This window comes from Coturnix japonica, chromosome 18 (assembly GCF_054131305.1).
Source record: "Coturnix japonica strain WE chromosome 18, WE-NBRP24, whole genome shotgun sequence".
Taxonomy (NCBI): Eukaryota; Metazoa; Chordata; class Aves; order Galliformes; family Phasianidae; genus Coturnix; species Coturnix japonica.
The window spans coordinates 6327072-6339418 of NC_140680.1; the positions used below are offsets into that span (position 1 = coordinate 6327072).

Below are 12347 nucleotides of genomic sequence, written 5' to 3' on the forward strand. Positions count from 1 at the left end.
TGTCTAATCTCCCCTCTCACATGAATATGTGCATATTCTGAGGATTTGTGAAAATAAGGGAAGACTGTGAATTAGATGTTAAGCAAGAGGAAAATACCAGAATTTAACATCCCAGTCTAATTAATTTTTACAAGCAGTTGGCTAAATACATTGCATTTATTATGGCCCTCTTGAACACCCAGTATTGTGTCTCATGACCAACAATACTGAAAGAATTATTAACAAAAACAAGACCTGGATCAGCGCTACATTTTTTTTTTTCTGCCTGGAATCTCAAAACCTTTCAAAACTGCATATACTGAGGAAACCAGAGTGTTTGGGTACTTAACAGGTGGAAAAGAGCATAGGTGAGAAGTGAATGGGATTAATCTGGATATAGCAGATCTTTAATTTTGCAGGGGATGGATTACATGACTGGAGTGTCTTTCATTTCCTATGCTTATTATGACATTGTAATTATGGTAGTTATTTTCCAACCATGCCATTTAGGAAAAGGAATCAACACAGTCTGCCAGGCTGTAGGGGGATTTTAGGTCAAACTCTGTGTGTGTTTCAGAGGACTGACTGTGGTTAAGTGTGACATGGGATTTTTACAAGTAGTCAGCTTCTTTTTCTTTCTCACTATCAGCAATATTCGGGGCATTTTTATCAACCTCTTGTGGAACACTTTTAGTAATGAGATTCCTGTAGCTTATTACAGATGATTCCCCATATTTAACTGGCCTCTCAAATAAAGAGAAGATTCTCACACCAAAGACAATCTTAGAATCACACATTTTAAAGAAGTGAAAATAGAAAAGACGAGTTCTTCAAAATGGAAAGCTGTCAGCACACAGAAGAAAAGATCATTACTGTAATGCTGCCACTGCAACAATTCTACTTACCCTGAGCTTTCTTCCAAACACAGTCACTTTGCCTTTAATCTGTTCTTTCCTCAGACGCCATTCAATTGAGTTCAAACCGTTCTCCATTGGTAGAGAAATATTACATCGTCCTATGGTGGGAGTTACTGTCCCAGCCAGGACATGAGGTTCGCTGTGAAAGCTAATACTCATGCCATTGGCATACATCACTCTCAAAGTACCATTATTACAGAGCTGGTAGCTGTTCCTCACTTGATCTACAGCAATAATGAAAAGAAAATAATTTAGCTACTCCAGTCATAAAGAAAACATATAGCTTAATTTGATTGTTTTTTTATTGCACTCCTGTTGATGTTAAATGAAGTCAGCCTGCAATTACCACTTACGTGGTACTATGATGGAAATTACAGATGTTACTGATTCATGTAAAGAACAGTAGTGTAACAGTGAGCCTGCAGAGAGATACTATGTTTATTTCATTACATTTTCCCTTTAGTCTTAATTATGAATCAAAATGCACAGTGATATACTGCAACCACGTAATTTATTTCTAATATGAGCAAAAAGTCCTGAAAACTGAACTGCTGGATAAACAGTAAAACATTAAGCTCTAGGATAAAAAGAAAAAAACAAAAACCCACACAACTGTTAGACTCTTTCTGTGTGTGACCAAGTAAGCTCCTCTTCTTTTCCTGTCTGTTTAGAAACTGTCTCCAAGCAGGTGCTTTGAACAGAATTAGTTTAGCTTTAAATCCTCAAGGTATGAGGCTCCAACAATACAAGCTGGCAGCCACAGTCCTTTATTTGTCATTCTTCATTCTGCCACACAAGAATTGCACTAACCGATCACACCCCCGGCCTTTCTGCTTTCTGAGGAAAGTTATAAAAATAATCCAGTACTTTCACGGCAGTGCTATTCTCCCAGCTTTGACACAGTGAGGTCTGTTCTAAGACAGTGAGGAGAGAGGGCTACAACGGGCAACTGTCACCAAAGCATCAATATTTGTCTGACAAAAGGACAGCATCTACATAATTCATCATCTGGCATAAGAGAAATAAAGACTTTGGAACCAGACATGTCGTGGTATAGTAGTCTATAAATGTTGACGTTTATGTCAGGAGGAGGCTATTTTTCAGTGACGATATTCTCATGCAAGTGACATTGTATCTTAATTTAAAAGCCCTCATCATTCACCAAATTCCTTTCAGTCTGTCTTTGATAACTGTAACTGCTTTCATTTGTCAGATATAATGCTTGGGTGGTGCTGGGATGCTCTACACAAACATTTAACCATTTTGTTGCTGACCTTTTTGGACATGCTTGTGGCTTAACACCATTCTCTCACGCGCTAACTGGGGCACAAGACCATCCGCTGGTGCTGTGTTACATTATATTTAACGGTAGCATATATATTTGAAAAACTCATGTCTGATCAGAGAAGGTACTTGAGCCTCCTTTTCCACAAGGATTTTTACATAGACAGTCAACATTCATCAGCCAGGTTGCATTTTGTGGCAGCAAAGTCAGATTTTGCAGTGAAGTACAGAGAACAGCACTAGTGGGTAAAGCGAACCTGACAGAAGAGGTAACAGCAGGACTAACTTTCATCAGCAGATAATGACCACACATATTTGACACAAAGTATGATTGTGAAATGTCTCTTACCTGTCCTGAAGACCTGTCATTTTAGGAATGAGCTCTATGGGATTTTGTCTTGCAAACCTTATCATTTTCCCCCTGCTCATGACTGTACTTTTGACACAAATCTTTTGAGAACTGCTTTCTCAGATTGTGTGTGTGGTTAGGAGATGTGCTGAGAAGTGCACTTTGGTACCTTGAACAACTGTATAGGAAGCCTCCACAGAGGAGAGATTTGTGATGACCGTGACATCATCATCCCGATTAGAATTCTCAATGTCGATGGTAATAGACTTTTCCATTTCTCGATGAAGGCTAGTTACCACTCCAGTGGGACGTGTTACATTGGTCAGGCGCCCTTCATGATCATAGCTAATAGAAAAGTTAGTAAGAGCAAAAAAGCATGAGGATATATCTTCATTTCAATACCCAATGTATTAATAATGCACCAAATTTTTGCAAAAATACAGAATGAAACAGATTTTCAAGAACATCCTGGCTATAACTATTTCTCTGTTGTTGAAAGGGTCTATGATGATGAAATATTAATTTCAGAGATACTGATCTCAACTCCATGAGTGTAAATCCAGACTAGTCTCTTTCAAAATCAATTGAATTATTACGGATATACAGACGGATATATGGATCCATTATAATTAGTAAATTCATCTGTATTTTAATTGTTGCGTTTAACTCTATGGCCGTGGCACCACGATGACACTACAATATACAATTGCATACATTGCACATTTGCAATTGAATATTTAGTGGAAATTACTAAGTATGGTTTTAAATGACATAGCAGCTTGTCATAGGAGATTAAAAAAGACATCAACTTGAGAACATAATAATTTCATTTAGGTCTTATCTGTGGTACTGCATTGCCTTTTGGGGTGAATCTTTTGCTCATGTAGATGAATGATAAGAAGTTAAGACACGGGATAGGCTGGAGTTGCACAAAGGGCAGCAGTCAGCACTCAGAATAAACCTTAGAAGATGGATTAAGTGCTCCTGAGGCACAAAAATAAAAAAAAAAGGTAGAAGGGCTCTCCATTACTTTATCGACCTTACAGAAGCAGTTAAGTTTATTTAGAGGTATAAAGCCTGGGGAGGGGGCAAAGAATGAATGCTGCCTGAAATCAAATTATTCTGTTTCTCTCTTTCCTTTGGTATGCAGTATTTCTGAGCATACATATGCTAAAGAAGCAATCCCTTGGGTCTTTTAAGGGCAAGAAATGGGGACCTGAAACACAAAATCAACATTCCTCTAGTTGCTGCAATTCTCTATTTGTGCAATTCTCTCACCCAGCCGCTAGCAAAGCGCAAAGGAGAAAGACAAGAAAAAAATGTCCTGTGTAGATAAAGGGAAAAGTTTAGGCAAAGACTGAAACCAACTGGTCATCCTTTGGATGTAGAAATCCAGGGAGTGGGAAGCCTGGAAGAGAACTGGTAAATCCATTGCATTGCCTGAGAGGAGGAGAAGAGAAGAGCAGAACATTTAGTATCACAAAGGTGGATGATTTCTTTGTAGGTCAATGTTTAGCTGCAAAGAAGAAAAAAAATCAGTGCTTTCAATGTGATTTTTTACAATTAAATCATTAAGAAACTTCAAAGTAGGCCACCTGAACTGTACAGACCCTCTCCAAAATTAATATACAAAACAGGTTCTTCAATTAATGCAAAAATAAAATTATGCCTTTCAATCCATTGCAATTGGTTGCACTCATTCAACTGAATATGGAGGAGGAAGGAAAAAAATCACCTGTGGAGCAACAAGTCTTACCAGAACCAACGGAAGGGTTAGGCAAAGAAGTAAATCAATAAAACAAAGCATCATGCGACCTGGAAGGAACCAATAATATAGTGTGTTCATTCAAGCAGTTCAGGATCAAATAAAGATTAAGTAGCACCATTTTTCTTAATACAAGTCACAAGTTTCTACCCATTAGACTATATATACTAAAAGATAGATAAATAGATATTTACTCTATCAACAAGATACTGGATAAAACACAGTACATTTAGGTAAGCCTCAAAAGGGGTTTTTGTTAAGTCTTTATAAAAGTATTTATAAGAAATATTGAAGTTACTCAGAAAGCATAGATGAGGAAAGAACTTGATCCAGCCAAATATCCACCTAGTAAGGGAAACAAGAAGCACCAAAAATAGACCTTCAGAAATCTAAAAGGTTAATAATGGGATACCCCCTAAGAATCTGTATGTGATGACATCTGCGTGCCTAGTGATTAGCAAAGGTATGAAGAGAATACTTAGGTGCCAAACACTGCAGAAGAGACAATATTACATAGGACAAAACTAGAGAAATTTATGAGTGACTTCAGACTATGTAGAGCTTGGTGAATATCCAGAAAAATGGCTGGTGAAACTCCCCATCAGCGGATATATTTTAGGTAATGCAAATGAGACAGATTAATTTAAACTTCTCATTCACATTGCTGGATTTTTAATTAACTCAGGAAAAATTCCTAGGGATTGCTGTGGGCTACTCACAGAAAATCTCTGTTCAAAGTCCAAGGCCAATCTAAAAGTAAATATGGATGAGGATGTACAGAGACTGAAACAGAAAAACAGGAACATGCTAATGCTATTTCTACAAACCAGTGTTTTGCCCCTTCCCTCTCCCAGGACACTTTCTCCAGTGCTGGTCACAGTGTTTGAATACATAAATGGCAGATCTTAGAAGGGTTTTTAGGACAACTGTACTCTCTATGATCTGCAGACCATTTAGTTTATGAGCTAGGCATAAAAGAACCACTACCTAATATTATATACAGATTGTGATACCATTGTATAAAGGAGGCATTGCTGTTTTATGCACTGCACCAATGAAATACTATTAAAAAAAACATGAAAAGTGAAACAAATCAAAACAAAACAAAAACCCTAAATAAACCTGAAAACTTTTATGTACTCTGTAATTTAGAAGTGACATATTATTGAGGTTTCTTTTGAATTTATGTATTCTTGAGAGCGAGCACTTAGCAGGCTACAAAAAGCAGGCATCTATCTGAATAATAAGAATGGAATCATACCGGAATTAAAGGGTTATCTAACTTTCTTCCTCATGACACAATCCCAATTCTAATCAAGTTGGAAAAAGGAAAAGCTGGCAATATAAAAATATACAAATCAGTTCGAGACTTCTTTTGTCTTTGTTGGAAGCAGCTGCTACATATCACAGCACGACACAGCATCAGGCTGGATGATCAGGCCTGATAAGGCCATGTGTGTGTCTTCATATGAGGTGGATTCTGGATACATTGAAGGTATGGAGCTTCTGTTACCCCAGTTAGAGCACAGTTTCACTGTGTATTTGTATTCACTGCATATTAAAATAATTGGTGCGTATGCTTTTCTGCATATATACACGCATACATTGAAATGCGCAACAAACTGAATTCTGTGAGAATTGTTAGGGCACAGTTATGCGAATGAGGAATAAAATCACTGGATTATTTTTGTAACTAACTCCTGTTACAGAAATACCCTTGCTAAATGTTAAGGAGGAAAAACCTTCAAATCTCTACTGAGTCCCTGTGAAGACAGAGTTCAATTTCCAGGGCCACGTTAGAGGAGGACCACGAGAGGGCACTGCCTTCCTATGCAAGGAAAAGGCACTGTGGGCAAAGCACTGATGAGCAATGCTAATTTTGATGTATTCTGAGCAGACTGAACACAGTTCCTTATAATCCTGCATTAGTTTGCTCTAAAAAATAAGAAAACGCTGGCCAAGTTGAATACATTAATAAACTAAAACGTGTGCATTATCACTATTCTGCAACCTTAAAAGTGAGGCTATAATTTAAAGTCAAACATAAGATCCAGTTTATACTTTCTAGCTGGTTACTTGAAAAATGGCATTTAGTAATAAATAGTTATTTCTCTGAAAAAATAATAATAATCCAGGCATCAGACTTACCATACTTAGAAGTCATACATGAATTTACAACGTTCCATCTAGATTCTATTTTAAAATGTTTTGGTCAATAAATGGCAATAAGACTACTAAGAATATGAAAATTATTAAAGAAAATCTGACTGTTCTTTTCTAGGTTCTTAATATGCTTTTGAACCTCATCTGATGAATTCCATTTAAAGAGAAAATTCTGGCTTTTTAATCTATGCGCTCATGAACGCCAATGTGCTCTTGGGTTATCAACAAATTATGTGAGTTACACAGGGGTCTGACAGATAGCTGGGGATGTAATTTCCTCACTTGTCTCAAGAATGAACAATCAGTAAAGTTAATCAACATTTTATCAACCATGAGTAATATATGAGCCTGAATAGAAAGATAATTTGAGCTCTAAAAGAAAGAAACCATGGTATTAAGTTTTATAGACACATGCAGCTCCGTAGGAGCCACAGATTGCTGGGGGCTGGCTTGGATTCAAATTATCTGCAGTCTTGCTGGTGACTAGGAACAGGGGCCCAAGCTGGTAAAACAAAAGCACGTTTCTGAATGTCGCACACAGTCCTTCGTGCTGGAGGTGGGTAAACTTCCCCACTGGCCTCAAACTACAGGCAGGAGTTTAGGTGGTTCTGTACCCACCTAAAGGACACGGCAAAACCGATGAAATCAAGCAGCCACTTAATTATGTCCAGCATCATAATAGACTGAGGTGCAAAGGCCTTATTCAGTATCACTGAAAAACCTACAACAAATTTCAGTAGGATCACTTCAGGGCCCCATCACTACCATTTGAAAAATAAAAGTATGCTTAATATATCCAAAAACATTCTTACTCATAAAATGTTGTCCATCCTGTTTCATCACTCTTCGTTGCTAAGAGACCACTGTTTCCGTTATAAGTCATTAATCCAAGTTCCAGAGTCTGCGTTGAGACTAGTTTGAGTCCACCATTAGTGCCAACAGCCAGCGTGACAATCTGATTATCAGGCATCAGTAAATGGCGGGGCATTCCGCTGGCATCCCGACGGACCTTCAAGGAGTTGCCATTGCTGTCCATCACCTCCGTGACATCGTTATCGCTGCTATAGGTGAAATTGTACAAGTACTCCCCGGTAACAAGGCTGAGAGTGTACTGGTGAATCCCATCAGCATTGAAGACATACAGCTCCTGTTCTCCTGGAGATGCAGCTTCATATTGGTTAAAAGAATTAAGAATGGGCCTGTTTTTACTGACAGCCCTAATGCGGATATTTCCGAGATCAGCTATGTAGATGGTACCATCTGGGGCCACAGCTAAGGAAGATGGTGAATTTAAGATGGCATCAGTGGCATACCCATCATCCCCAGAATAGCAATTACAGTTGACATCATTTTTGCAATCACAGTCTGAAGCTGCCCCTGCAAGAAGGCATATTTCTCCATTGGTAGTTACCTGGCGTAGCCGATTAATTTTTTTTTCATCTGTCTCACTGATGTAAAGAACTCCTGTGTGTGAGATGGCAATGGCACTGGCTGATTCAAGTGCAGAATGAATAGCCAGTTTGCTAAGAGAGTAGTCTATACCAGGAACCTGGCAGTGCATGGGGCGTCCAGCAATAATGCTAACTTGATGGTTTTCTGTGATCCGTAAAATAACATTGTTCTCTAGGACATAAAGTGAGTTGTCCATGGGATTGACAGCGAGATCAGTAGGCCACTCCAGCCGTACCTATGAGTTGCACAAATTATTACTGTAAAACTCGTAACTGAAAAGTACACTTCTAGTGTTTAAAATTCCATGTGTAACAACAGCAAATTAGTGAGGGGTTTATCAGCGTAAACCATGAAACTAAGCCACGAACTGCAACTACTTCAAACAATTATTTTCTTTCTTGGAAATATTAAAGCTATGTGCAATGGTAACTTTGGCTAATTGTGCTTTGGTGCAAAGAATGAACGCTACATTGTGGAAACTACAATGATTACAGAAAACAGGCAATTAAGACAATAACTTCGATTATCTCAACCTTATTTCACTATTGTTGCATAAATAACCTGCATTGACCACAGTAAAAGAATACTTCATTCATCTCAGTAACAAATCAAACATGCTATTGTCTTGCAGCACATAACATATTTCTTAAGTGGCCAGAAAGTCATCCAAAATAGTTGCCCATCTCTTCCAAGGCTGAGCAGTAAAAAAATGTAAGAGTTTACCTGGCTGACATCCATGCTGGAATCACAGCTTAGAGGTCGAACAGCAGTTAGGTCATTGGAGCCCAGCAGAGTTGATATAATCCCGTTCTGATCCACTTTTCGAATCATAGTGGCATCAACGAAATACATGAGACCATACTTATCCACTGCAATTCCTGCAAGTATGAAAAATAGTCATCAGTGAAGCTCCTTGCTTCAAGGTAGGATTAATAATGTTAACAAGTTTACGATGTGGCAATGCTTGTTTACTTTTCCTGCCTTCTGAATTGTAAATCCCTGAAGAGGAAGGGCATAGAAAATGAAAAGTGAATTCTTGGAGGCACAGAATGCTGCTGCTGCTTGTCATGGGGGAGGGCAGGCATGAGGGAAGGTCTCACTTGACCTTCCTGCTTTAATTTGGTGCACTGCCTACCCCAGTTCTTGGTCTGAAAATGAAATACTCTTCTAAAAAATCTGCCTTACACTGGTTGCAGTAGTACTCATTGTAATGTCGAGAGAGAGAAGAGAAAGCTTCATCTTCTCAACTGCTATGTAAAGCTGTTCTGTCCCATGAACACAGTTTGTACATAGAATCAGAAACTGTTATCCAACCAAAGAAAGGACCTCTTGTTTTTATTCATTTTTCTTTACTTTTACTATCATCTAGTTACTTTTCAACCATTAGAAAGAAACAAAGGTGTCTGAAACACCTGGCAATGCATCTGATTAATTCAAATCTTAAACAGCAACATATCTCCCAAATCTCCACATCATTTTTAAAATTGTTTTCTAAAAACCAGAAACTTCTAAGGTGACGTATAAAAGCTGATAAAAATGCCATAGCAGGCAGTTTTTCTCCCCAGAATACCCCATCTCAAATAGTGACTTGTTTTCCAGTTTTCATGTTTGCTTCATGGAGCAAGTGGTACCTTGCTAATTTGTGTTCTGTTCTCCTTTAGTGGCATTCAGTGCTGGGGTAATAAAGTTTGCTTAACTAAACAAAGCACGAACACTTGCCAATCCACTGTAATTAAAGCACGGAATAAAAATTACCAAGCAAGTAGTGATTTAATTGCCAGATAATTATTTCCACATCCAGTGTAGCCTCACATAGTCATTTTCACTGCTGTCTTTTTTAAACTACGTTACCTCGAGGACTCATTAGGGTTGCGTCCACTGCCTTCCCTCCATCTCCACATCTGGCTTCGTCAAAGGGCAGGCATTGCTCTCCAGTCCCCGCCACCACTTCAGAATTACCAGCTAGGTCTTTTGTGCCAGTGAGAGATTTGACTTTGTATATCCGTCGGCTGTTGGTGTCTGATACGTACAAAGAGCCCGAAACAGGGTCCACGGCCAGATAGTATTTGTGAGCAGGATTGTTGCTTTAGAGAAAAAGGAAGCATAAAACAAAAAGAGCTGAGCAGTCAACAAACTTCACAGGCTTTCAGAGCTTAGATATTCAGCAGACACACCGAGATCTGGAAAGTCTGACACCTACATACGGACTTGAGGTATGAAGAACTTCTGTTTGAAGATTTAACTTGGCTAGGGACTGGTCAGTGTTTCAGGATTGTCATTCCAAATCTCATACTCCTTACTACACCAAACACTGCATAACAAAGCCCAATAAGGCAGAACCATATGGTGGACTTCCTGATCCATCTCTTTAGCTCTTCAGATGTGCTTTAGGTCCATCCTCTTTGGCATATATCTACCTGCTAACACCATCTTTCTCCTGAAAGGAGAAGTCATAGGAATAACATCCAAAAAAAAAAAAAAATAAAAAATAAAAAAAAAAATCTGCTCCTGAGTCACGTATATTATGCCACAAGATTTGTGTGGTCTTGCATAAATAGAAGACTGAAGCATAACAAATTTACTCCTAAAGCAAATTCGTTCTCCTTCATTCTTATCAAGAATCTCATTTACGGTAGATGAAGTTGGTTATGTAACTAAAACCAGAGAGACCCTGAGTGTCTGACTTTAACTCCAAACCTTCTGTTACTGACAAACTGGTCCTCAGTTTGAGATTAGAACAGGTGCTCATATGGGAAGCTACTTCTCATATGAGATATATGTTTTTTGACAGCTTGTCACATTTTGGAACTACTTTAGCAAATCATCTGCAAATTGAGAAATGTCAATCTCTAGCGATATATATACATTCGCACACACAGAACTGCAGTGCAGAAATATTTTCAAACTCTTGCCTGGCTAGTTTAACTCAATTTAGTTGGATGTTAAGCATGATCTGAATTTTCCAGCCTTTGTTGCCTATGGGTGAGCATAAATAAGGTCAATGGTGGTTTCAAAACACAGAAGACAAATGAAGACAGGAAGAAAAATAATGAAGGTTACTTACCAGTAACCAGAGAGATCTGCCTCCAAATATCCACACTCCTAGTTTCAAGTGGCAAAGGTGCCCATCTCCAAGAGTGAGGATACTCAGAGATAAGTTATGATGGACATAAGCCATTTCTTGACCAGATTTGCTGAAGGTAAAGTAAGGGCACTTCTGGCAGATGATTATCAGTAACAAAGACAACTGCGTTTCTGTGGTCATGAGTGGATTTGGAGGAATGAGGAGGCTCCAAAATATCACTTTTTACAGTTATCTTCCTCTATGCCAGTCTGTGACATGTCATGACTTTATGTCAATAGCAATTAGTTCTAAAACCGTAGAAAGCAGGAAGGAGATTTGTTTGATCAAACTTAAATAGGCAGAATAAATGCCATTTGCTGAAGTCTAGGAGTGTAGAAATTAGAGATGAATAAATACAATAAACAAAAAAATACTTGGCAGTTTTATTTCATGCATGAATTGCAAAGTGCTTTATAAACATGGGTATTACACCCATTTTACAGAGGAGGAAACTGAGGCACAGAGAGGTTAAGTGGTGCAGACAAGGTTATACAGGGAGACTAGTGACATGCTTGAAATTAGAGCACAATCTCTGTTTTCCAAGTTCCTCTCCTGATCTGCAGCAGCAAACTGCACCTCTTCACTACACTTTTACCACATTCCTTCTCATCCCTCCAAAACAAAGCCTAATCTTTGCCACATAGCAAAATATTTTGTTCCAATTACTTCCTCACTCTCCCAAGTATCTGAGCCATGCAAACACCTGCATATTACTCAATGTTCTGAAATTCTGCTCAACTTTCATCACACTTTTCCCTTGACACTTCGGAAGAAACTTCACTGTGATGATTGTGTTGTGTCATACTTCACTTTGCAAACACACCCAAATTTAAGTCAAACCTCCGCAATAGCAGCAGAACAGACAGTGCTTACACACTGCTGCCATGGGCTTGTTGTGTTATCATCCTCAGTGCTTTCTGCCTGTCTCTTCCAGAGCACACTGCTGACATGGGAAGAGGCAGGTACAGGCTGGAGAGGCATGTACCTATCTGCTGCCTGCTTATGGCAGGGAACTCCCCTGGCCTGGGGTGCTCTCAGCAGACACTGTGGGAGCTGCTCTACCCTTATTGCAGCCCTGTGAGCCATGGGAAAAGTCTCTGTACTGTTCAGATATGGATTTTCCAGCCTGTGCCTGCCCTCCCATAAGCGTGCCCCTGTCTCCCTCCTGCCCACAGCTAGTCTTAGGTGTGTCCTGCTGCTATCAGCACAGCACAAGGTATGAATCAGAGTCAAGAACAGCAGCGAAACATGGGCTCATCTCCCTCTTCTCTCTTGCAGGCCATGGCTCTCAACGTGTATTTCTCTACTGGCATC

At 39.1% G+C, this 12347-nt stretch overlaps 1 protein-coding gene across 36 annotated transcripts in view; it reads right to left on the minus strand.

Moving 5' to 3' along the window:
- TENM2 (teneurin transmembrane protein 2) overlaps positions 1-12347 on the minus strand; it is a 1410959-nt gene that overhangs the window by 11047 nt on the left and 1387565 nt on the right. For 31 of the 36 annotated variants that reach the window (XM_085518796.1, XM_015875933.3, XM_015875927.3 and 28 more), the window contains 5 exons: positions 9761-9993; positions 8633-8787; positions 7270-8144; positions 2699-2874; positions 885-1120 (listed from right to left, as the gene is read on the minus strand). In XM_085518796.1, coding sequence (XP_085374922.1) covers positions 885-1120; positions 2699-2874; positions 7270-8144; positions 8633-8787; positions 9761-9993 — 1675 coding nt within the window. Of the gene's footprint in view, positions 1-884; positions 1121-2698; positions 2875-2955; positions 8145-8632; positions 8788-9760; positions 9994-12347 lie in introns of those variants that run through there. The other 5 variants (XM_085518820.1, XM_085518819.1, XM_085518821.1 and 2 more) reach the window with 1 other exon arrangement.